The sequence below is a fragment of the Fonsecaea multimorphosa genome (genome assembly GCF_000836435.1).
Source record: "Fonsecaea multimorphosa CBS 102226 unplaced genomic scaffold supercont1.1, whole genome shotgun sequence".
Taxonomy (NCBI): Eukaryota; Fungi; Ascomycota; class Eurotiomycetes; order Chaetothyriales; family Herpotrichiellaceae; genus Fonsecaea; species Fonsecaea multimorphosa.
In genome coordinates this window covers 1,269,153-1,291,011 of record NW_015971635.1, presented here as the reverse complement: position 1 = coordinate 1,291,011, position 21,859 = coordinate 1,269,153, and the positions used below count along the sequence as shown (strand labels likewise).

The 21,859-nt window shown below is 53.4% G+C and overlaps 9 protein-coding genes across 9 annotated transcripts; 5 read left to right on the top strand and 4 right to left on the bottom strand.

The window, feature by feature from the left end:
* Positions 1 to 118: 118 nt before the first annotated feature.
* Z520_00490 (uncharacterized protein) lies at positions 119 to 868 on the top strand (the record flags this gene model as incomplete). The annotated part of the gene is made up of 1 exon (XM_016771011.1): positions 119 to 868. One exon carries the CDS (start codon positions 119 to 121, stop codon positions 866 to 868), a length of 750 nt encoding a protein of 249 aa, XP_016637921.1.
* A 137-nt stretch (positions 869 to 1,005) lies between these two features.
* Positions 1,006 to 2,488, bottom strand: Z520_00489 (uncharacterized protein; the record flags this gene model as incomplete). The annotated part of the gene is made up of 3 exons (XM_016771010.1): positions 1,006 to 1,119; positions 1,177 to 2,352; positions 2,405 to 2,488. The coding sequence occupies 3 exons, from the start codon at positions 2,486 to 2,488 to the stop codon at positions 1,006 to 1,008; spliced, it is 1,374 nt and encodes a 457-aa protein (XP_016637920.1).
* Positions 2,489 to 2,841: 353 nt separating this feature from the next.
* On the top strand, positions 2,842 to 4,141 carry Z520_00488 (uncharacterized protein; the record flags this gene model as incomplete). The annotated part of the gene is made up of 2 exons (XM_016771009.1): positions 2,842 to 2,851; positions 3,054 to 4,141. 2 exons carry the CDS (start codon positions 2,842 to 2,844, stop codon positions 4,139 to 4,141), a joined length of 1,098 nt encoding a protein of 365 aa, XP_016637919.1.
* Positions 4,142 to 5,422: 1,281 nt separating this feature from the next.
* Z520_00487 (uncharacterized protein) lies at positions 5,423 to 6,918 on the bottom strand (the record flags this gene model as incomplete). The annotated part of the gene is made up of 2 exons (XM_016771008.1): positions 5,423 to 6,545; positions 6,632 to 6,918. The coding sequence occupies 2 exons, from the start codon at positions 6,916 to 6,918 to the stop codon at positions 5,423 to 5,425; spliced, it is 1,410 nt and encodes a 469-aa protein (XP_016637918.1).
* A 2,195-nt stretch (positions 6,919 to 9,113) lies between these two features.
* Positions 9,114 to 9,815, bottom strand: Z520_00486 (uncharacterized protein; the record flags this gene model as incomplete). The annotated part of the gene is made up of 6 exons (XM_016771007.1): positions 9,114 to 9,286; positions 9,336 to 9,425; positions 9,481 to 9,524; positions 9,577 to 9,604; positions 9,670 to 9,713; positions 9,796 to 9,815. The coding sequence occupies 6 exons, from the start codon at positions 9,813 to 9,815 to the stop codon at positions 9,114 to 9,116; spliced, it is 399 nt and encodes a 132-aa protein (XP_016637917.1).
* A 729-nt stretch (positions 9,816 to 10,544) lies between these two features.
* Z520_00485 (uncharacterized protein) lies at positions 10,545 to 11,841 on the bottom strand (the record flags this gene model as incomplete). The annotated part of the gene is made up of 2 exons (XM_016771006.1): positions 10,545 to 11,677; positions 11,733 to 11,841. 2 exons carry the CDS (start codon positions 11,839 to 11,841, stop codon positions 10,545 to 10,547), a joined length of 1,242 nt encoding a protein of 413 aa, XP_016637916.1.
* Positions 11,842 to 12,717: 876 nt separating this feature from the next.
* Positions 12,718 to 14,156, top strand: Z520_00484 (uncharacterized protein; the record flags this gene model as incomplete). Its single annotated transcript, XM_016771005.1, has 5 exons — positions 12,718 to 12,746; positions 12,802 to 12,939; positions 13,002 to 13,209; positions 13,278 to 13,908; positions 14,071 to 14,156. 5 exons carry the CDS (start codon positions 12,718 to 12,720, stop codon positions 14,154 to 14,156), a joined length of 1,092 nt encoding a protein of 363 aa, XP_016637915.1.
* Positions 14,157 to 16,975: 2,819 nt separating this feature from the next.
* Positions 16,976 to 19,624, top strand: Z520_00483 (uncharacterized protein; the record flags this gene model as incomplete). Its single annotated transcript, XM_016771004.1, has 1 exon — positions 16,976 to 19,624. The coding sequence occupies one exon, from the start codon at positions 16,976 to 16,978 to the stop codon at positions 19,622 to 19,624; it is 2,649 nt and encodes an 882-aa protein (XP_016637914.1).
* A 1,284-nt stretch (positions 19,625 to 20,908) lies between these two features.
* Positions 20,909 to 21,334, top strand: Z520_00482 (uncharacterized protein; the record flags this gene model as incomplete). The annotated part of the gene is made up of 1 exon (XM_016771003.1): positions 20,909 to 21,334. One exon carries the CDS (start codon positions 20,909 to 20,911, stop codon positions 21,332 to 21,334), a length of 426 nt encoding a protein of 141 aa, XP_016637913.1.
* Positions 21,335 to 21,859: the final 525 nt, after the last annotated feature.

Genomic DNA, 21,859 nt, shown 5'->3' with positions numbered 1-21,859 from the left:
CTAGATACTCTTCTCTAGACTATCTCAGGAGCAGCTCATCCAAGCGGAGGAAGTCTCTGCGCTGACAAAAGACAATGGCTGAAGATACCAAGCGCGGCTCTCCTCTCAACATTCCTTCATGAACTCCATCATCCTCAATTACGACTATGAACTTGAGTTGCTCCAAGACATCCTCCAAGAGCCAAGTCACATCCCCACAGACTTGGTAATATGCTCTCCAAAAGGAGATTTTCTGGAACAGCTTCTCGTCCAGCTTGACCAACTACGCGTTCGACCCGAAGTACAGACACCACCGCTTCAGGAAGAGGTCAACACTCAGTCAGACGAGCGCTTGCCTGAACCCAAACGCATTCTCCTCTCACATACTCTGCATGTTCTGAGTGCAAGTCAGTTCGTCAATCTGGTCTTCTGTCCCAGCATCCCTATTCTCCGAGGCTATCTCTCTGGCTACGTCTCACGCTCAGTAGCACCTTCAACCCAGCCTCCGGGTCCCATCATCATTCTGAATCTGCTGGCGATGCACCACGGAACCTCTGAATTTACTTTGCAAGGCCTCTCCCAGACACTTGCCACCGCAGTTTCTGCTGGTTACCGAACCAATCGTGTGTTGAAGCTAGTGGAATGCAAGGACATCAATGACCCTTTGAATCCAAATCGAGGTCCGCGTCTTTGGCAGGCCGAAGTCCAACTGCTCAGTGCAGCGGTCAAGATAGGAGAGCCAGGTCAAAGCTGGGGACGCCGCACCATTTCGGTCATGAGGATTGCATCAAGATGGTTCAGAGCCGAGGAACAGCACGAACGGAACCGACAGGAGCATAATCCAGTCGTTCATGCCAGGAATAGCCCTGACGAGGAAATGCTTGTTTGAAGAGCAAAAGGGAAAGAAAGATCTTTGCCTCTTTAGCGCATACAATCCAAAAAGCTAGGAACCAGCCAACACAACCGGGTATCTTCAGCAGCGAGTCGATCAATCCCTTCATAAACGTCGTGACAGATTGCAACGAATCACATACTTTGCTCCATTTCCGTAATATACAACTTGATGTGGGACTCAAGTTTGAGATACTCCTCGTGCGCGGAGTGTACCTCCTGTTCGATGTTCTCCTTGAGATCAGCCATCTAAATGTTCGTTAGCAAGACCCACCGTCGGCAATGTTGCACTGGAGCGACTCTCACCTTCTTCTCGGTCTGCTCGATCCGAACTTTCCTTCTCTCCATCTCCCGGCCCTTCTCAGCCCTCTCATCTCGAAGCTGCTTCTGAACCTCTCTCAGCTCGTCCATTTTGATCTTATTGGTTTCATCTCGATCCTTGTGCTTCCGACGTAGCTCCTCGATGCGTTCTTCCCACTTCTTCAGCTGCCGCTGGAGCAGTTTCTCATTCTGTTCCACTTCGCGAACGTTGTTTCCACGCTCTGCAAGAGCATCGCGATTCTTTGCCGCTCGTGCGTCTTCTTCCTCCTCTTTCTGGAGCTCCACTGCAATCTCCTCCAGGACTTTGACACACGCCTGTACATCGTTTTGAACAACGTTGAAACTGTCACCTGATGTCTGGAGGGCGCGGCATCTCCGCTCTAACGCATCGATCTGGGCCTTCTCGCGTACGAGGTTGTCCGATAGCTCAGTCAGGGTGCTCTGCAAGGCAGCCGGGCTTTGCAACACGTATGGCCTCAACTTCTCACTCTCTTGTCTCGCTCGTACCAGTCTTTCGGTCTTCTCCTCCAACATTGATTGGGAGCGTGATTTCTCGGCTTTGGCGCGCTCCAGCTGTTCTGCCACTCTTTCCTGGCCTTTTCGAAGCTCCAACAACCGTGCTTTTAATTCGTCGTTCCGTCGCATTTTCTCTTTGACGGCGACCTCCATTGCCTTTCTATTGCGCTTCATCTCTTCCAGCCTCTGCTCCATGTTCTGATTCTCAGTGTACAACGTCTCGATCCTGGCCTTTGTGGTTTCTGCCTTGTTGAAATTTTCGTCTATCACGCTGGTGTGAGTTTCGCGGAATCGAATAAAGTTGATGGTGTACGAGAGAATCTTGACGAGTCGATCATGGGTCGGCCGAACGAGGTCGTTGAACGAGAAATCCTGGATTCCGCACTGTTCGAGCATGGTTCGCAGTTGTACGAAGAAGCCCATAAGCAGCCTCGTCTCCACGGGTACTAGGTCGGGAAACTCGGAACAAACGTCTTCGGCGGCAGCGCGCAGGGCAGGATCGAGGGCGTCTCTTGTGGCGTTCATCACCAGTTCGCCGAGGTGCTCGAAAACCATTTGAATGACCTGCGGATTGGGTCTCAGGATGTCGGAAGGTTGGAATGGGATGCCCATCTCGCTGATACATGACGCGATCTCCTTTTCAGACTGTAGACGTGGTCAGCACATTTTTTGTGGACAAAGGTCGCAGACAACAAACCAGTCGCATAAAATCGGCGGGATCTTCCTCCTTCTTCTTGACTCGCTGCTGCTGTTGCATCGAAGTACGGTATTGCGAGTTCATTTTGCTTGTGGAAGATATAGCGATTCGGCCTCAATTAACAAGAATTGATAGAAAGGAAACATCGAAGTGATGACTGAGGCTCAGTTGGAGGAGTCGCATTGCTTTGTTGACATGTCCAAAACAGGAATAGGCGCGGGGGCTGCCCTCCCCCCACGCCAAGATCCTCCGACAAGGCTTTGACGGAGCCTTGCTCACCTGAATTAAACTGTTCCATACAAGCGCCAGCAGAGAAAATCAAATTCCACGATCCGGGCTGCCAGCACCACATCCAGTCAAAATCCGAGACCATTTTGCATGTAGTCCTGTACAAGCATATCATTGTTGTATACTGTCAAGAAAGGAGAAAGTCCCCCATGGCTACTGGTGAGTGCATCTCCCCCCAATCCCCGTTTCCTCCTATGACTCAAACGACTCTACGTTGGCCTGGAGATTGTTTTCAGCATGGATCAACGAAAGTCTTGGACGGAGTTTGGTGTCTTGGGTTGAGATGAACCTTCTGCAGTGTCCTATGGGAAATAACGCGGCACTTCCTCTTTGGATCCGCTAATCATTCCAACTCTCCTAGCACCAGTATCAACATCACCGGCGGCGTCTAAACCCTCAGCAGCTGCTGAAGAGTCGTCGCCGTCAACGACATTCGATATTGTGGCTTCTTACAACTCGCTGATTGAGAGTGACCCAAACATAACACCCCCAATCGCGGCCATTGAGTCGCTGATCAACCTCCTCGCCACATCGCCCTTGACAACCATCTCCGAAACCCTCGCCCTTTTATCGAGCCACTCCAAGAGACTGCTCCAGTCGCAGCGCAACCCGATCCCACTCTCTGCCGGAACGGAGCTGTTTCAACGGTACTTGATCAGCTCGTTCCAGCAACGGCCGTCGTCGCTCGCGACGTCCGACTTTTCCGCGTTGCGCCATCACATCATCGCCCAGTCGTCTCTGTTCGTGAAGCGCGCCAATGAAGCACGGCTCAAGATCGCCCATCACGCCTTGCCCTTCATCAAAGAGGACTCGACGGTCATTACTTACGGATATAGCCGGGTGGTCCACGCCGTGCTGACTACAGCGGCAGAATCAAAGCGCTCCTTCAACGTCATCTATGTCCTTCCCCCAACCGGGGAAATCTCGTCGGCGCTCGCAGATTCCATCACCTCGCTTCAAACCCTTTCCATCCCCACCACCGTAATCCCGCTGCACGCCTTGGCCTACGCGCTAGCGTCCCTCCCGCCCTCTCCGGCCACACCACCACAGATCCTCATCGGCGCCACCGCGGTCCTGGAGAACGGTGCCATCGTCACAGAACTCGGCACGCACCAAATCGGACTCATCGCCAAGTCCTGTTCCATCCCCCTGCACGTGTGCGTGGAATCATACAAGTTTGTGGGCAACTTCCCGCTCGGGTACGGACCCAGTGATCTTCGAAGAATGGGGGTCGAACAGAATGTCTTGCGCTTCTCCACCAGCGGGATTACCGCCGCTCGCGATTCGGACGCGGCCAGCCAGAAAAAGGGAGGAAACAGCGCTGCGGGACATGTGGATGATTGGATGGTGGAAATCACGCCGCCGGAACTGATCACGGCCCTCGTCACAGAAAACGGCATCATGACCCCCAACGCCGTCAGTGAGGAATTGATCAAACTGTGGTTCTGATTCTAGCGAGGTGTCGCTACTGACCCGGCTTGTGTCGGAGAAGATGCATCATATGCGCAGAATAAATCAACAGCGAAACAGAGAGCCTGGAGAAATCATTTTGCACTCGGCGGCCCCGATGGGCTACTCTCGGGATGATCGATGGATGGCACGTCTGCATACGGCCGCATAAGCCCGCGGCAAGGGCCTGCAAGTGACCACAAATTGCAATCGAGGCCGCGCGAGATAACTCCTAATTCCCACTTGGCGAACGAACAGCATCGAATGGAACCGAATCAAAGCACAGGAAACCAAATCGAGAAAGAGAGTATATGGCCCAGGGCACACGGGGACATGAGCCAAATCGGCCATCACAACATATTTTCTTTTAACCAAAGATCCCACAACACGAATATTTCCTCCTCCCCAGGATGGAACTCGTCCGAGCCAAATTTAAATCTTAATCGAGGCGAATGATCGGATTTCCCATATGCCATGCACCCATGTCGTAACGGATCCAGAAACCAAAATAAAATATTGATGGGAGACGAGGATACAGCGGAGACGAGCTGTGGTGGCGGCGGCGGGGGGGACGGAGACATTCAACATCATCATCGCACCGGTCCCTGTGTCAACACGGCAACAAAACTTTCAAGCGTTGAGCACAGGCAAGTGGTGGTCAAAGAGAGGGTAGCAAAGGGTAAGGTTTTCCCATTCTGCCCCCGACACGCCGGGATCGCAAAGCGCTCTTCACGTCTGAATGGGCTTATTAGAAGGGGATGGAAGAAGGGGAAAGAAAAGAGAGCCAGAGCTAGTAAGTTGTGAAGGGGGGCGATGGTGCAAGGCTCTGATAGAAAGGATATGAACTGTCCACGAGTCCATAGATGGGCGAGGTAGAGTGGGCAGAGGTACGTTTTGATCCTACAAAGTGCGTCTCTCCAACCCCGGCACGACCATATCCACGCTTTGTGCTACGCCAAGTGGATTTCCGACCCCAAGGCGTCCTGGGCCACGAAGCGGGAATAGATAGCTACCTTGGTAGGCGCTGGGTGCTGAAGGCCGGATCACTGGGCGGACACAATGGCTGCATACCAAGGTACTTGTGTACCGCCTAATGTGGCTTTCTTCCTGCGTGCCTTCAACAATCCGCTGAATTTTCCTCCAGCGCCGTGCTGTGCATTACATGCTTTCGTTAAATCATTTCAGTATGTTGATGTTTCCCCAACAATGTCCGCATGCAGATTCTATGGACAAGAAACCCAACAAGCCGCATGGATCTGCAACTCTGTAGATCCTCCGACGTCAAGTGAGATCGTCGATCTCACGTTCTTTTGCACGTAGCGCCGCCCTCATAACTTCTGCTTCACGCATAAGCTGCGCCCTTCTTTCTGCTCTCCAGGCGGCGCGATCCTGCTCGTTCGTAACGTTCATATTATCTTCAGATTCCTGCGGCGCTGTACCATCGTGTTCCTGACGGCTACGACCGGCGTCTACTAGTGCGGGGTCGAGTTGCATACCTCCTGCTGCCGCCGCTGCACGTTGAAGTCGAGTGGCATAGTCTTCGTTTGTGTCTTGCGTGGTGCTCCGGGCTTCATCCACGTGTGTTTGAGGCACGTATCCGGTGTAATCTACCGTTGGAGGGTCCCGTTTCCTCTTTGGCCACGGCGGATTGTCGACAAGGATTGGCTCTCTGGAACTTGCCGGCCGACTTGGTTCTGGCGAAACAGACTGTTGCTGTTGTGAAGTAGTGACACCGGGTTTGATAACGTCTGGGTATGCTGGAACGACCCTTTTCCGCCTCTTGATCGTCGACTTCTTCATTTGTACCGGCCGATGCGACCCATGTAATTTGTGGTACAAGCCGCACGCATTGCAGATAGGACGGCCTTGCTCATCACGTCGCCATAGAGGGGTTACTGTTGTTCCACAGTTCTTGCACGCAACGAGCAAGGTCGTATTTCCGGGAGACGCCTGTTGCTGAGTGGCAAGGCTTGATGCATTTGGGCTAGTTCTCAGACCAGCCTCACTCTGGGAGTCGTTGCCGTCGTCGACCGTTAAGTTGGCCATAGCCGAAGTGTTGGCGGTTCGAGCGACTCTGTTGTTGTACGCAGGGCATCCCCCACAGCCTTCAGCCCCGCCTTCTCCGTTACATTCTCCTCTACCTGGGCACGAACCACTCGTGTGCTCTGGAACTCGGTAGGGGATAGCCGAGGGCTGACTTTGCGCCGATGCTGACACCACTGAAGCGGTCGGGGATGTTGTGGTCCTCTGGCGTGGACTTTCAGGAGGAGCGGCTGAGTTTGGGCGCTTGAAGTTTGTAGGCCGTGGAGCGTTTCGCGTTTTGAGGTAAAGCCCACAAGCATTACAAATGGTGTGCCCGGTGGGAGACCGTCGCCATAAAGGGGTCTTGGTCGTCCCGCAATTGCTGCAGCGATAATTAGTGACAAGACCACCCCCGGAGCTGAGGCAGGCGGGGACGACGGGGTCGGTGTGTTCGTGGAGATTACATACCTGCAGACTTGACCCAGAGCCGGAGTATCTCCTCTCTGCTCAGCATGTTCAGTGGACCCTGATAGTGGTGGTTCAGAGGCTTCTGTTCTGCGACTGGCTTGGCCCAGGGGGTGGTGGTCGTAGGCAACATCACCCGCATTATTTTCACGGGTCAGATGGGGACCGTGGCGCTCACCAAGTGCGGACGACACAAGCTGATGGGCCGCATCCAGGTCTTCAGCAGAGGGTTGACGCATCAGATTTTGCCGCTCAGACCTAAAGGAAGTGCGACGGCGCAAAGGGTCCATAGCACCGCGTACAGCCAACATGCCGATCCAACTTTTGGGCGTCTTGTTAGCTGAAGGCAGGCGCCATCCAAAGAAGAGCGGCAAAGAAGCGAACGGGTGCAGTAGACGTTGCAAATCAACAAGGATGGAGATACTGGGGAGAATCGAGGCGGAATGAATCACCCAGTTCTAGCGTCGGCTTATGAGATGCAAGAGAAGCGTCCCAACTAGAACGAACGTAGGCAACCGTGAAAGTGATGTCGGTATGGCGAAGAGCGCTGAAGAGGAGAGTGATTCAGGTGGCAGGCGTTGCGACGCACTATCGAAGGGTCTTTTACAGGTGAGGGCGAGGGAAGTCGGCAAGGTGGATTATAGGAGAATGGGCGGTTTGATGGAAAGTCGAGAAGCTGGATTTAGGCACTGCATGTCAAGCAATATCCCAGGAACCCAAGGCAGCCTCTGAGATGGAGGGAGTGACGGCACAGATGGAGTCGAGGAGGAATTCGTGAGGCGCGACATGCAGTCCACGTATCCTGCGGGCGTAATATTAAACACCTGTCTTGTGATTGGCTGAGATTGTCGTGCCTTGGGTCACGTGTATTTGTCACTGACACTCACCCACCACCGAACTGGCCGGGATGGTACCTAGGTACTTTAGTCCTAGCCTCGCTGGCCTCGCTGGCCTCGCTTGGGGAATTCGATTCTGGAGGAGGCTCGGTTGTGACTAGCCTGTTCTATACTAGTGTCATGACTTGCTCATGGCCTCCATTTCTGTGCACAGTGCTCACACGCCGAGGTTCTCTTGTCTATAGAATGCCGGAATGCCCCCTCAAGAATTCCCTGAGAAGAGCAGTCGAAGTCTACTTGAAGACTGCACGTCTGGGGTGTCTCTGCGCAGTGGGCCACGAGCGAGTATCCACGCGACCAAGCACTCTCCGATTATCTCTTAACAACACGGAGTATTTGTGGTCTGACTCTTGAACCTCAGAATCTGCTGGGAGCGCTTCCAAGGCCCTTCTCTTGAACGGACTGCGGGGAAGTTGACGGGGTCAAATTTTGGAAAGATGACTCCTTTGTGAGGGTGCAGTGTTCATCAACTCCGAGATGAGATCTTGTACTCATGAACATGACGTCTAGCAAGGTCAATCGTCGCCTGTGCTCTCTCGGCCTTGTTGTAGGCGCCGTGCATACTGGCAGGACGAAGAGCCAGGCAACAGACATCAACACCACCTGGGCCGAGACCACGCTCGACATTTCGAAAGTGGCTGCGTAGCTGCACACGCCTCTCAAGTCGCGGTATTCCTCCCTAACTAGGTAGTGGACTTCGTTGACTTGATGAGCCGCCGCTATACGAGTGACTTCCAGTAAAATTGCTGTCAGGGCAGAAAGGTTGTGCATGGACTCAGAACGGAATGCGAGTTGGAGCCTCGAAACCAGCAAGGTATTTGACAGTAGGAGGTAGATGTCGTGGTTACATTGCAAACAAGGCCTTCGATAGACTACAGAAGAGCCGAGTTCGTCGAGATGCAAGAATCGACTCGACATCTTCGTCGACGGAAGGATTCTTGGAGATATCAAGTTCTGCAGCCCAGCCTATGCTGAAGATCAGGAGGCTTCGTTCGGGATGTTGGGCAAATAACACGCCGTTGATCAAAGGTAGTATAGACAAAAGGGAGCAGCAGCTTACTTGATAGATTGCTAGCCCCTACCGAGAGTGGTTGTCTATGAGATTGTGTAGGTAGACCGCAATGGGCACTGTAACGTGTTCGAAACTTGAAGTAGTACATGAAACATTATGAAGACGACAATGTTGCCAATCCAAAGGATATTAATACTCACAGCTAAATCTCAGATTGCCATCCTCGTCAAATTGGACTTTCGTATCAGAGACTGGCTCTGCTTATCCTCAATGCCGCTACTCGTAGTATGTCAGAGCTTGGAGAGCTTCCAGTACCTCCAACAGCTGGACGATGAATACACCGCTATAAATGCCCGATCATATGTTCGTACCAGCCTCATTTGCGCTCCCCTGTTTTGCTCCCTCCGCAACCTTTCTGATGACTTGGGCTTTTGTGCTCGCACTCGCAATCTGCCGAAGGTTGTTCACTTGGCGTCACCTCCTACCTGCCAGTCGACCAGACCAGAACTCGACCAAAATTATGTTATCAACCAAGGCGATAGTTGTTTCCCAATCGACCATCTGCGCATAGGCAGTCTTAGACCTGTTCAGCGCCCCAGCCAGCATCCGCGTCACGCATGTTGGACGGTGGCTCAATCGAGGGCGCAAATTCTAGCGCGCAGTAACCGACGCCGGTGGCAGCTACAATGACGCCAGCAATAATTCGCAAAACGTGTCCCTCGAGGATGATGCAACCAACGAAGATGTAGACTGCGTCATGTTAGGATGTCTAGTAGAACGGATCGTTAGGAGGACTGACAGATGCCGCGACCGAGGAAGGAAAACAGAAAGCTGGCGTATTTGGGGAGATACGGTGGGACTTGTGGCAACAGTTCGAGTCCGGCAACAGCTGCATATCCAGTCAGTGTTCCGTGAGCATGATTGGGAAGAGGTCATTTTCATACCCAGCCCAAAGATGATCACATAGATGCCCACGATGATACTTCGACTGTCATAGATTTAGCATCCGCGCAGACCGCTAACAGGAGGACAGAACTGACAATCCAACTGGGAAGAACTGGCTAATTCCTGTGGCATTCTTAGTACGAGTGCTTGACCGCTGCGCCTCTGATGGGATTGGACTCGTTTCATACCTCCCAAAACCATAATCGCTCCCACGACCAGATTAACCAGCCGGCTACAGTCTGCAATCAGCGCGAGGACATGACACCCAACCAGCAGCGTGCATGGCATAAACGCGCTGCGGACTCGAAACGTACAAGATGTTGGAAAAGTCCATGATGATGGCTCAAGCGCAACTTGAACAGGGCTAGTGAGGCTCGACCGTGGCAGGTTTGGGGCGACGTAGTTGGTGAGCGGACGCGCTCGAAGGGACAGTTGTAGAAAATGGGGCCGGTACTGTAGATTGTCGGAGGATGGATGCTCAAGGAGGATGTAGAAGGAATAATATGGGTAGCAGAATCTACTAGAGTAACTGCGCAGCGCAGGCAGAACACAACAAAGGGGAAGCTGCCGAGCTGCTGTCGAGGACGGCGAAGCTGGCAACCCACACGTATGCCAAGCAACCAAACCCAATCGAAAGCATTCAAACGGCCAGCGGTGGTCCGTAATCAACACGATCCCATATGGAGTGAGAAGCTTGGATTCAATTACTTATTTGTTCATGCAGTAGCCCGTTTACCCGCTTGTGCCTGTGAAATTGTAGGCGGGACCAGTTGAGGACTGGTAGAAAAGATCCAATGAGCTGCTTTCCGTTACTCCATGGCCTTGACCGATGATTATTTCTACTACTGCAAGACCGGTTCATCATAAATCATTTGGGATCCCAAGCATGGTCTGGTCTCTAAGAAGGGCCCATTTCCTGACCGAAATCTTTTGTAATCTGCCCTGTGCCGCCGACGCTATGCTATGCTATGCTGGGGTATCAAAACGTGCAAACCCGTGCTATGCAGAACACCTCACCAAGAATGTTGGACAAGTAACCTCAACCTGTACTCCGGTAGAAACCCTATGCTCGCAGCGTTGGTTTAGGCCTCTCGGCAACCGACATCAATCTTGAGCTAGTCGACTCTGATGCACCGGCCGCTGTGTTGGTGACCAGACTGACTGAGATGCGAGGCTGAGTCTTTGGCGAAGGCTTCGTAAGGTCGGCGACAGTCTCAAGACTAGTGCCCTTTTCATCAGGTACAAGGCGATGGGCGTTGATCTTAGGATGTGTATTCTCTTGAGCGGGGGTGTCCGAGGATAGGTCCGTGTCTTGCGTGCTTGGTGGTGAAGCTGCACTCGGCGAGTCATTTGGCATTGGCGGAGAGGGTTCATGATCTGGTTCACAGATTGCAATAGCCATATCGGCACGTCGCCTCGTGCTTTTTCGTCTATCTGTTCTTTTGCTTGCCCGAACAGGTTCTCCATCCTCGTCCAGTGATCTCTTTGAGCTCGAGCTGCGTTGAGACGAGGTGACAGAAGGACTACGGGCGCGATATTTGTCGCTGAGCTGGTCCAGATTGTTCTCCATGTCTCTCTTGCTCTTCTCCAGGAAGTCCTGGATGAACTCGGAGGATAGTTCTGACTTGCTGCTCCGGATCGCTCTAGTACTGAGGAGGAGATGTGGCGAAGATGGAGAACCAACAAGGCCATTGCGAGCGGCGTCTTGAGGTCTGAGGAGAGGGCTGTTCTTGTGCCCTGGGGTGGAGCCATCTCTGCTCCGGGCTGAGTCGTAGTGTGCTCGCGTGACCTCGTCTCCGCCGTAGCAAATGTGAAGCGGCAGCACAGTAGCCGGGTCCCCTCGGTGCTCGTTTGTGTAAAGGATCGAATCTCTGTCAAAGTTCTTGATGCGTGGGAGGTGCACTGTGACATCCTGATCGAAGACCTGGCAGAAGGCTACCAACTCAGGTTCTCCACCATAGGTCCCGCTACGTGACATAAGAGACAAATATTCCTCAAACGCGTCTTCTGGCTCCTGACGGGAAGCCAATGTGGCAGAGCGGAGAGTGCGTCGTTGTTGCACGTCGTCCTTGTGGACGTAGTGTTCGAAAAGCGGCCGATAGGTTCGCATGTGGTCAACGACGCTTGCACGTATCTCGGGGTGGTTTGCCGGCGTGCCGTAAAGTTGGTCAGAAAGCGATGCAAACAGACAATTGCCTGGGATCGAGTCAGACTGATATTGGCCAAGAGAGAGGAAGAGAGGGTCACTTACCGTCGCCTGCTATCTGCTTCTGGTACATACCCATCTTGTCCAGACCGGGCCATACAGCCTTGGGCTTTCGAACCATGCTGGGAAGCTGCGTGGATGCATGGTCAGCCATGGTCGAACCAGATCCATTGACCCAAGCATTTGGAAGGGATAAAAGCGATGAAGAAGAGGTGTTGGACGATCACAACGACATGACAGGGGCCTGCAAAAAGAGGCAGAGTTGAAATAATAGACAGGGTGGTCGCCTGCAGGGGCTTCCTGATGATTGCAGAAACCACGTCAAAGCAGCAGTAACTAGGGGGATGAAAGGCCGTCTTTCCCAATTGCCCCAAAAGACGCAACTTTGGGCTCCTGGGCTTGGGAGAGGGGCCACGCTGGACGGAGTGCCACGCAAAACACCAGTAACACCACGCTGCTTGGCTGCGGCTTACCTTCTGAACTGGCAATGACCGCCGCCTAAGCTGCCCAAGCGGGTAAAGGGGCGCCTGTCTTCGGGGGGGCAAGCTGCCTTGCGATAGGCGGAATGGAAGGAGGGGCTAAGCAAGGAGGCCGACTGACACCAAGCTGATAAGGACCTGGTTATCGTGACAAAGATGACGGAACCTGTGCCTGAGAGATCGGTGGGGTGTCAAGCTGCCCGATGCTGCGTTCTTCGTACCTTTTTTTCTGCTTCTGAAGGTCGGACGACGCCCTGTGAGTAAGCTAGAAGTGCCTAGGTAGTTTTTGCGGTTCTTGGGAGTCTGAGTGAGAGATGGCACGGTATTAAAGAGCACGCCGAGCCGCAGGACAGGGAAATCTTCTTCACTGGGAGTCCTCATCCATCATATTGTTTACCTTATTGTCGCGGCTGGAATAGTGCGGCAGAATCGGCGTATTCTCGACTCATCCTATTGACCAGGCGTCCAAACAATACGATCCGAACCACCGGGCCCTTCTGCCTGCCTTCCCATTCCCAAAACTAATTCACTCTCGCTTCTGACCACTCACAATGACTGAGAAAAACATTGTCGTGGTAGGGTAGGCACAGGTGACTCAACCTTTTCAGTGTGTATGCGGCCTAACACTCATGCAGAGCCGGTGTTGCTGGTTTGACCACGGCTCTCCTGCTGTCCCAGAATCCGCGATACAAGGTCACCATTGCTGCAAAGCATATGCCAGGAGACTATGACATTGAATATGCCTCGCCCTGGGCTGGCGCAAACTATATGCCGTGAGTCCAAACTTTCCGTCCTTGTAAAACCGTGACATTTCCACTGAAACGTGAGACAAAAGGGTGTCGGTAAAGGGGACACCAGCGGAAGACTGGGATAGAAACACCTGGCAGCCTCTTTTTGACTTGGCAAAGAACCACCCCGAGGCGGGTATTCACTTCCAAAGGACTGAAATCTACAACCGTAAAAAGGACGTCTCCTCAGCCACAGCTGCGTGGTTTGCTGAGCTTGTCAGTCCCAATCCATGGTTCAGCACCCTTTTCGACGATGTGAGTCGCTGTGACATGTACACTTCCCCTTGGCCTTAGATCAAGATGCTCACGCTTGGCTTTGGCAGTTTCGCCAAATCCCAAAGTCAGAGCTCCCGGCCGAGATCGATAACGCCAACAGCTTCACATCAGTCTGTATTAACACTGCAATATACCTGCCCTGGCTCGTATCTCAATGTCTGAAGAATGGAGCCATTCTCAAGCGGGCGGTGTTCAAACACATTGCAGACGCCGCCGCCCCTGGCGTCCATCATTCAGGACGCCCCGCAGACCTTGTGGTCAACTGTACCGGACTTTCGGCGGCGAAAATCGGCGGCGTTGAAGACAAGTTGGTTGTCCCTGCTCGAGGTCAAATTGTCGTTGTCAGGAACCCGGCACCCGCAATGTATGCGACGTCTGGAACAGATGACAGCCCAGATGAAGCCTGCTACATCATGACTAGGGCTGCTGGTGGTGGGACGATCTTGGGTGGTTGTTATCAAAAAGGAAGCTGGGAATCGCAGCCCGACCCGAATCTCGCAGTCAGGATCATGAAGCGATGCGTCGCCATCTGCCCCGAGCTGACTGGAGGCAAGGGCATCGAGCACCTTGATATAATTCGACACGGCGTCGGCCTCAGACCCGTGCGGGAAGGAGGAACTAGAATTGAGAAGGAGAAAATCAAGGGTGTCTGGACAGTGCACAACTATGGTGCAGGCGGTAAGTAACGACCATGTCCTTTTCCCCTTCCTTTGACCTACTTCAGCCGAAGGCAGTCCCCTCGACAGGACCATTCCTTGCCTGTCTCCATAATGTGGCCAACTCTTTTCGATTTCGGTTCAACTTTCGAACGCATACAATCTTTTTGCTAATGCTGTGCAGGCGCCGGGTACCAGTCATCGTATGGTTGCTCCCAAGCAGCCGTGAAATTGGTCGACCAAGTTTTCGAGGATAGGGCCAGGTTATGAGAACAGAGTGGAGCGTAGAAAAGGTAAGATGAGGCCGCCGTAGCGTCCTCATCTCGGCAACATTTACCGGAGTCTCCATCTACGAGTACAAGTAATACGAGTATATATCTGTACCGAGTACTCGGATGATGTTCCGTTTCCACATGGAGATTAATTGTTTACATGAAAGCGTCGACGCCGAATTCTTTGGGCCACAGGTGCTTTCATGAGTGAAATTGCCACACAACGTCGGACACTCGCTTCTCCACACAGCATGGCTGTAGTCGTAGAGTGACCTGCCACCGGGGATGCATCGCTTTCGAAGTCCTGCAACTTGACTCGCCGATCGAGAGATTGCCGACAGGGAACAAGAGCGACGCCACTGGCGGCTGAAAATACTCCGACGGCGAGGCGCCACAGCCGCTAGCTAGCACGGAGAAGACCACCCCAGGTCGCTCCACGTCCGGATTCTAACTCCTGTTCTGCCAGTTGCTTCCTCGTTCTCGCTGAATTTCCGGCCTTGTCTTCAAATACGATGCATCAATATCGCATGATTTCAAGGCGTTGGACGTGTGCGCCGTGCAGGTATGGGCCGGCAAGGACTGCAACTGGTAGCGATTACTGGTCAGAATATCCGAAATAGATCATCCGCTGTCTCGAAACAGGGTTGTCGAGTCTGAGACATGCGCTTGGAAAGGAAGCGATCAGATGCAGGAACCAGCCATCCACGCCGCATCCATGAGCCGGCTATCAGCTAGCCATAGTCCGCTGGTCAGGGATTGGAGGTCGCTTTGACTTGGAAAAGAGACTTGGCTCGGGTACCTGGACGGTCCTTTCGAGCCATCAAAGTCCGTTGTCGTTGGCCAGGAACGGAAAGCAGGGAAGAAAGCAACATTTCCACGCACCAACCACATCTGGGAAACGTCATCAAAACTGGAAACAAGTCTTGCAAGCTGGCAAACAACCATTCGCAAAGGTTGGGCCAACAACTGGGACCGACTCATTATTGTTCACGGCTTGGAGAGGCACCACGGGCGCAGTGCGATTGAAGACTTGTTGTGCTGAGCAGGCTCGTGATTTGCCCGCTGTGGCTTTCTCCTGCCCCGCGCTCTCACAGCATTCTCGGGGGCTCTTCTCGCTGCACGGAGACGCTGACAGGAATAACGGCTGTGACTCGTGGCATGGCTTCGTACGCTTCCGGATGACGGTTGTACCTGTGCCTTAACGTCTGCCGTGTTCCTTGCATGTCAGCAAGACGTTCGCTGACTTCCTGTCGCCTTCCCGGCTCGTACACCCTTGCCACGGGGGAGAACAGAGACCTCGTATTCTGGCCAAAAGGCATGAATTTTAGATGACGACGCATCGGATTCTTAAGGGCAATCTGGCATACCAAGGTCAAGGTTCGGCACGGTCTAGAGACCATCGAATCCTCGGTCCTGACGTCGAGTTAGCCTGAATCAAAGCGTGAGAGAAAGGAGATCAGTTGTATGAGAAAAGCGCCTTCGAGCCCTGGCACTGGTCGGCACATGCGGCCACGAATGATTGGAGTAATATCCCCCGAATCATGGTGGTTGACCAATGCGAGCTGCCAGATCTGTTGTGATGCCATTTGTGCAGACTACGCTGATCTCTGATGGACCTGCTTGGAACAACAAGAGCTGTGATGGAAGAGCTTTCGCACGCGTGATCTGCGCCGATTTCTGACGGATCACTCAGTGATGGAAGACTAGGTTCTTGAAGCGTAGAGGATCACCAGTAATAGTGGCTCCAGTGCAGGTCTTTACCTGGCAGGTGATGGATGGGGTCTTGAGTCTTGACTCTAGAGGCGTGGAGGAGGTGTAGGGCAAGCAGGTGGCTTGTTCAAAGGCGGGTGGGTGCCTGTGAGAGAACACAATACCCCTCTCCGGGTTGCCTCCCTGTAACGGTGCAGCAGTTGGTTAAAGGATGGATGGGCTTATTGTGGGCTTCGGGACTGCCATGGGCGCCACGGGGGCCATGGGCATCATGGAGCTCCACCCCAGCCTGCATCGATCGCCTAACAGTTCTCAGTTGCACACTGGCCAAACGTTCACTTGGCACCAGGGCCTGCCCGCCTGCGAGACTAAATACCTAGTAGTCCGTAGCCTAAACTGCCATTTCTAACTTGCTCCTCGCCTCCAGCTGTTTTTCTTTTTAGCACCTGCATGCCCCTAAGCAGGTCGGTCCCCTACTGCGTGCTGCTGCCGCGTCCGCCACTCGCTCATCGTTCGACATCATCGTCACCATTCGTCACTACTACTACTGACACCTCTGTGCTGCTCTGAGGCCATTCGCCATCCTCCAGACCAGCAGAGCACCCTGCGGCCCAGTTGCCTTGCTTCGTTCCTCTACCACGTTTTCTGTCTGGGTGGCGTCCATTGTGCAAGTCACGCTCATTCCAAAGCTGCCCCTGCACAAAGGGCTCTCTATTTCCGCTCTGCGAACTACGCCCGCATCCTGCCTTCGAATCCTCGCGTTTCCACAATACGAACCGTCATTCTGCCTTCTCAACGTGCTCAGAATCCACCAGACTGCCCCGTCGTCGAGGAAAATAAAACATTGCAACCGCGACCGCGTGGCGCCGCCGCCCCTATGACAACCAAGTCGAAATAACAACATCGCATTTCCGGAATCGCCTGTGCCACGGGCAGTCTACTTTGCCTTCCTCCTTATACCTACATTGAATTCGTCTTTGTTCGCCAGTCCGGTCGTCGTTGATGTCTCTAATCAGGGTCTGCGAACCTCCGCCTCGACTCAGCCACGTCCCTTGACCGAGCCGCTCCCTTCCAGCAGCCATCTGATCTGCTACCGCTGGGCTCAGCATGGGCTTTTGGCCATTTGGTGGAGGCAAAAAAGGCCGAGCGACCCAAGCCGAAGACCAAGGGCGAAACTCCCTACTGGAGAAAACACGGACAGATCTTCGCGCCAGAAGAAACACAAGCTCTTCCCAAGAATTTGTGACCATGGGCCGGACAGCGAGTCAACGCGGTCAAGACGAGAAGCCTCGAAGGCTTTCAAAACAGCGGCTTCCTTCTCACCCCGAAAATGTCCCCCGTGCCTCAACCTTACCCATGAGCGTGCCCGGACCGGAGTCACTCGGCTACAAAAAGGGCTCGTACGGGGGCTTTCAGAGTACTGATATCTATTCACACAATCCAATGTCACAGACAAGCATCGGCCCTGAAGAATTCACGGCACTGCCGCAGGCTCCCACGCTGCTGGCTAAGCGTCCAGGCTACGACCCGACACTCCATCGGAGAAAGTCAAGTAAGAGAAAGGCTGAGGACTATGCTCGTGAGAGGGAGGTGCGCGCCATGAGCTCGCCGATCCAGATTTTGAAGCGGCCCTCCACGTATTCCGGATCTGGACCACTTCGGCGAGACACCAAACAGATTCCGGGCGATCTCAACAGAAGACTGCAACGACCGACGTCAGAAGTGTCTCTGCCGTTACCGGAAACAATACAAGAGTCTGAGGATCTTTCTAACCAAGCTTCCTTTAAGATTGGGATCCTAGCAGCATTGAGCCCCAGGCCCACGCTTACATACGTGGCGAGCCCTCGGCCTTCAGCTGGAAAGCAACCTGCAAGAGTGAAGCCTTCAGTCCAGCAAGCTATAGAAGAGGAGGACCCTTCGTCGAAGAAAAGGATAAACGAGCTAGCAGACGAGCTCGACGCAGGAGGATTGAGAGAGTTGATGGAGAGAGATCGAAGACGCAAGGAAAGGAAAAAGGAGGCTGACCGTGCTCGGTTGGAGAGAAAGCTCCAGCGCAAGGCCGATAGGCAACGCGAGGAGGAAATGCGTGGACGCCGAGCTAATGACGCCTCAGGTGACCTGACTGTCCCAGGTCAAGACACTGAAAGAAGAGGTCGAGCGCTGTTCGGCAATGTTGGAGAATCATCGCACACCGCTGTTGCACGGAGGCCCCCAAGTCCTGAACACCAAGCGACTAACCCATTTGCTGATCCGGGAAGCTCGCAGGCTATGCCGGTCCAACACATTAGAAACCCGTTTGAAGACGAGAAAGATATCGACCCCACACAAGAATCATTCCTGCATGAGGGGGATGAAGAGGAAGAAGGACCACCGGTGCCAGTCAGATCGCCTCTCCGAACGGTTCCTGCGGCTCAGGTTAGGACGGAGGAGAAAGCATCTCAGGCAGTGACAATCTCCCCTCCCATTTCTCCAGCCCAAGGGCCTGTTGACCGCCAAAGCCTCTCTCAAACGAGCGGGCTTGCCCGTGAAATCACACCGGACATTCCAGAATATGGATCGCTTGATCGACGCGCTTCGGACCAGAGCAACCAACAGCTCAGCTCTTGGACCAGCTTTTTCAGGCGTGGAGGGAGACGGAAAGCCAGTAACGTTGAGCGTGGTCGAAGCACGCCGTCCGAGTTCTCGAACACGTCACGCGAGTCGTTTGCTGCTCGAAAGCAACAGCCCCCACCTGTGATGGTCCCGCGAACATTTCGAAGATCTGACTCCTCTTCGGTTCCGCAAAGAACCATGTCCAAATTCCGTGAAGATCTGCCTGAACTTCCCATCTCCCCTCCAGATTCTCGTGTTCAGTCTCCGGAAGTGATGACTAGCCCGCAAGCCGGCCAGGCATCTCGACAACCACGACACTCACTGTCGGGAACTTTGGACAATCGGAGTCTTGCCACCAGTTCGAGTAATGCAGCGTTGGATCGCGGGGCAACTGAAGGTCGCCACCCTCAAGGTGTTGACATTGAGATGGGCGGGACCACCTCAGGGCATGGCATGTCCCAGTCACTGGCGTCAGTTGACTCGGAAGGATCTTGGTTGTCAGGCAAGCCTCCCAAGAGGCTTTCAGGTGGCATGAGTCACCCGCTTCGACAAAGCCAGTCCTCAATCCCACCCCAATCCATTCCTGGTTCTTTCGAACCAGAGGACGATGACCTCGCAAACGACGAATACCTAAACAAGCTGTCCCCGGGGCCAAGTGGGCGGCGGGATTCGGCCGCTTCGGCGGGGCGCAGAGCAAGTAGTAACGTCATCGATCTAGAGCGGGAACGCCAGCAAAGCCCCGTTCCCGATCTCCCTCAAACCTCAGCAGCTCAAGGTGAAGATGAGAAATGGCACGCTGGGGTCGCGCGACAAGCTACCGTGATTCGGCAGCCTCATCGAGCACGTTCGAAGGAAGGGCTGTTGAAGGAGACGGGCAAGGACGACTTGGGCGCATCTCGAAGAGCTAGCACGGATGTGGAGGATGAGGGTGAACTTGTAGAAGGCGAACCCGCTGGAACGGATCTACAAGAAACCACGCTCCTACGCGCCAGAAGTGTGGACTACAAAGGCCACGCGAAGCATATCAGTGCCGGCAGCGCGCGGCTGCTGGACATTCGGCGATCTTCGACACAGTCGGAAAGCGCTCCACGAAGTGGCAGCCTTCCTCAAATTGTCCCACCAGCCCAGCGGGAACAGCAGCCCATCGTACCACCGACCGAGTGACAAGGCTGTGCCGAGGCCACCGACGACAATCCATTTTTCCTATGTCCATTTTCTATGTTCAGCCCGCAGAAGCAAAGGGCCCATTGTCAGCGCGGGGACAGCCGTCGGGACGGTTGGCCAGATCACTCCTACGACATTCATGATGCAAAATATTGATACCCCAGATCGCTCTTTTAAGATTGAGTTTCTTTTACTACATTGGGGGACACAAGGCACTTGCCCTTTCTGTGATGGATTTTGAATTGAAGCACAATTAGCGGGAGGAGAGAGTCTAGTTTTAGGGCCAGGGGGGTATATAGCTGAATGAAGCAATTCATTTGCGAAGAGGTTGTCAGTGGTGGGCACCCACGATGGAGCCGAATCCTGGCCGATTTGGCAACTTTGGCATCTTTGGCAGTTTTTGTACTCGGTCTACATGGACACCTGTACAAGGTACACAGCGAGAGGTCTTGTGAAGGAGAAAAAGGCACCAGATGGAGCCAGGAGCGGACAATCAGGCAATTACTCCGAAGCAGGAAACAAGTCGGAATTGATAGCTAACCCGCTATACGCTATATACGGAATGCGGATTAACTAATGCTCCGTCAGGTTTACGGTCACCCAACGGTGGCCTGTAGTTGGTAGGTGGTACCTAAATCCTAGGTAGTGGGTGCTAGGTAAATGTTCAAGTTGTCATGCTCTCATGCTGGTGGGTGACTGGCGTATTGTCATCATATCACGTGGAGGAGAAGATGACGTCAACATGGAATTGTCATCCACCCCCTCCGTTCATCCACTCTCCCCTTTCATTTCTCGTGCCTGCGGGAAACTCGCTGCTCTGGGTGGCTCCGACTACTATTAGTACTACTGTTAGTACTACTGTTAGTACTACTGTTAGTACTACTGTTAGTACTGTACTCGGGGACCTCGCAAATTCAAATACTGACGGAGCTGCAGCAACTTGTTCGGCTGGATTTCTAATCGCGTCATCTTTTCACTCAGTCTTTGTCTTTCCACCACCCACCATCCGTTTACCCCCCTTATCTCATTCACCCATCAACTGCAGTGGTGCCGTCCATCCAACCGTCCACCCCTCCTAGTCTAGATCGCTTCAGCCTCACAACCTTGTCGTTGCGCAATTCTCACCTCTATATAACCTTCACGCTGGCCGCCTCAATCCGTTCCTCCTCCATCAAATTCCAGCGCCTCCTACTCACACCCAAAAGCCCTCTCCGAACCAGAACAACTTCGTTGCGGTCCTTGTCAACTACACGTTCAAGTCAGTTTTCGCAGTCATCGTCCAACATGGTCGTCCACAACCTTGCAGAGTATGTAGCCTACCACCAAGCCAAGCTGCGAGAGGAGCAAGCTGGAAGTGCTCCCAAACCTGCCAAAAAGTACGGTGTTAACCCCATCCACAGCAAATCCTCCTACAACACCTCCATCTTGCAGGCCCCCGCCGACAGGCTCGTCGTCCTCGACTGCTTTGCCACCTGGTGCGGTCCCTGCAAGGTCATTGCCCCCGAAGTCGCCAAGTTCTCCGAGTCGGACGCATACAAGGATAGAGTTGATTTCTACAAGGTCGACGTCGACGAAGTCCCCGACGTCGCTCAGGAACTCGGCGTCCGCGCCATGCCTACTTTCATGATCTTCAAGAACGGCGAGAAGGTCGACGAGGTCGTCGGTGCTAACAAGAACGCCCTCGAGGCAGCGATACGGAAGCACTTGTAAATCGTTTATTCCTACAGCCTCTCTGGATCCAGGGCTTTTCGTCGTTCCAACCAATATCGACCGAAGCTCGATTCGGCAGGTCGTGTCTTCCAAATCGGGCATGTCAAATGCCACGAGAGTTGAAAAGGGAACCCAAGGAAGAGGATGTGTCATTGACGAAACGAAAAGTCGATTCTAAAGGAGAAGAGTTGGCTGCAGCGCAATGGGGATGTGCCATTTCGCGTCGAAACAGAGCCCATAAGCAATGAAATGTCTGTCCCTGCATTTCCGCATCTATCAATTTTTAACGTCGATTGTTGTTCTTGTTCCCGTGGAGATGAGTATCAGTCAGTGCGTTTTGCATGGCACAGTCTCCATCGTCATCCGTTGAAGTCGTCAAAATGAATGATTCTGCCTTGAGATCTGAAGGTTGAATGATGTCTGAAGGCAGATCAGCCGTGAGCAACATGATGACGACTAACCTTACGCCCATATTATCCCACTGTCGGATTTTCCCCGCAATTGCAACTGTGTTGACCCTCGTCC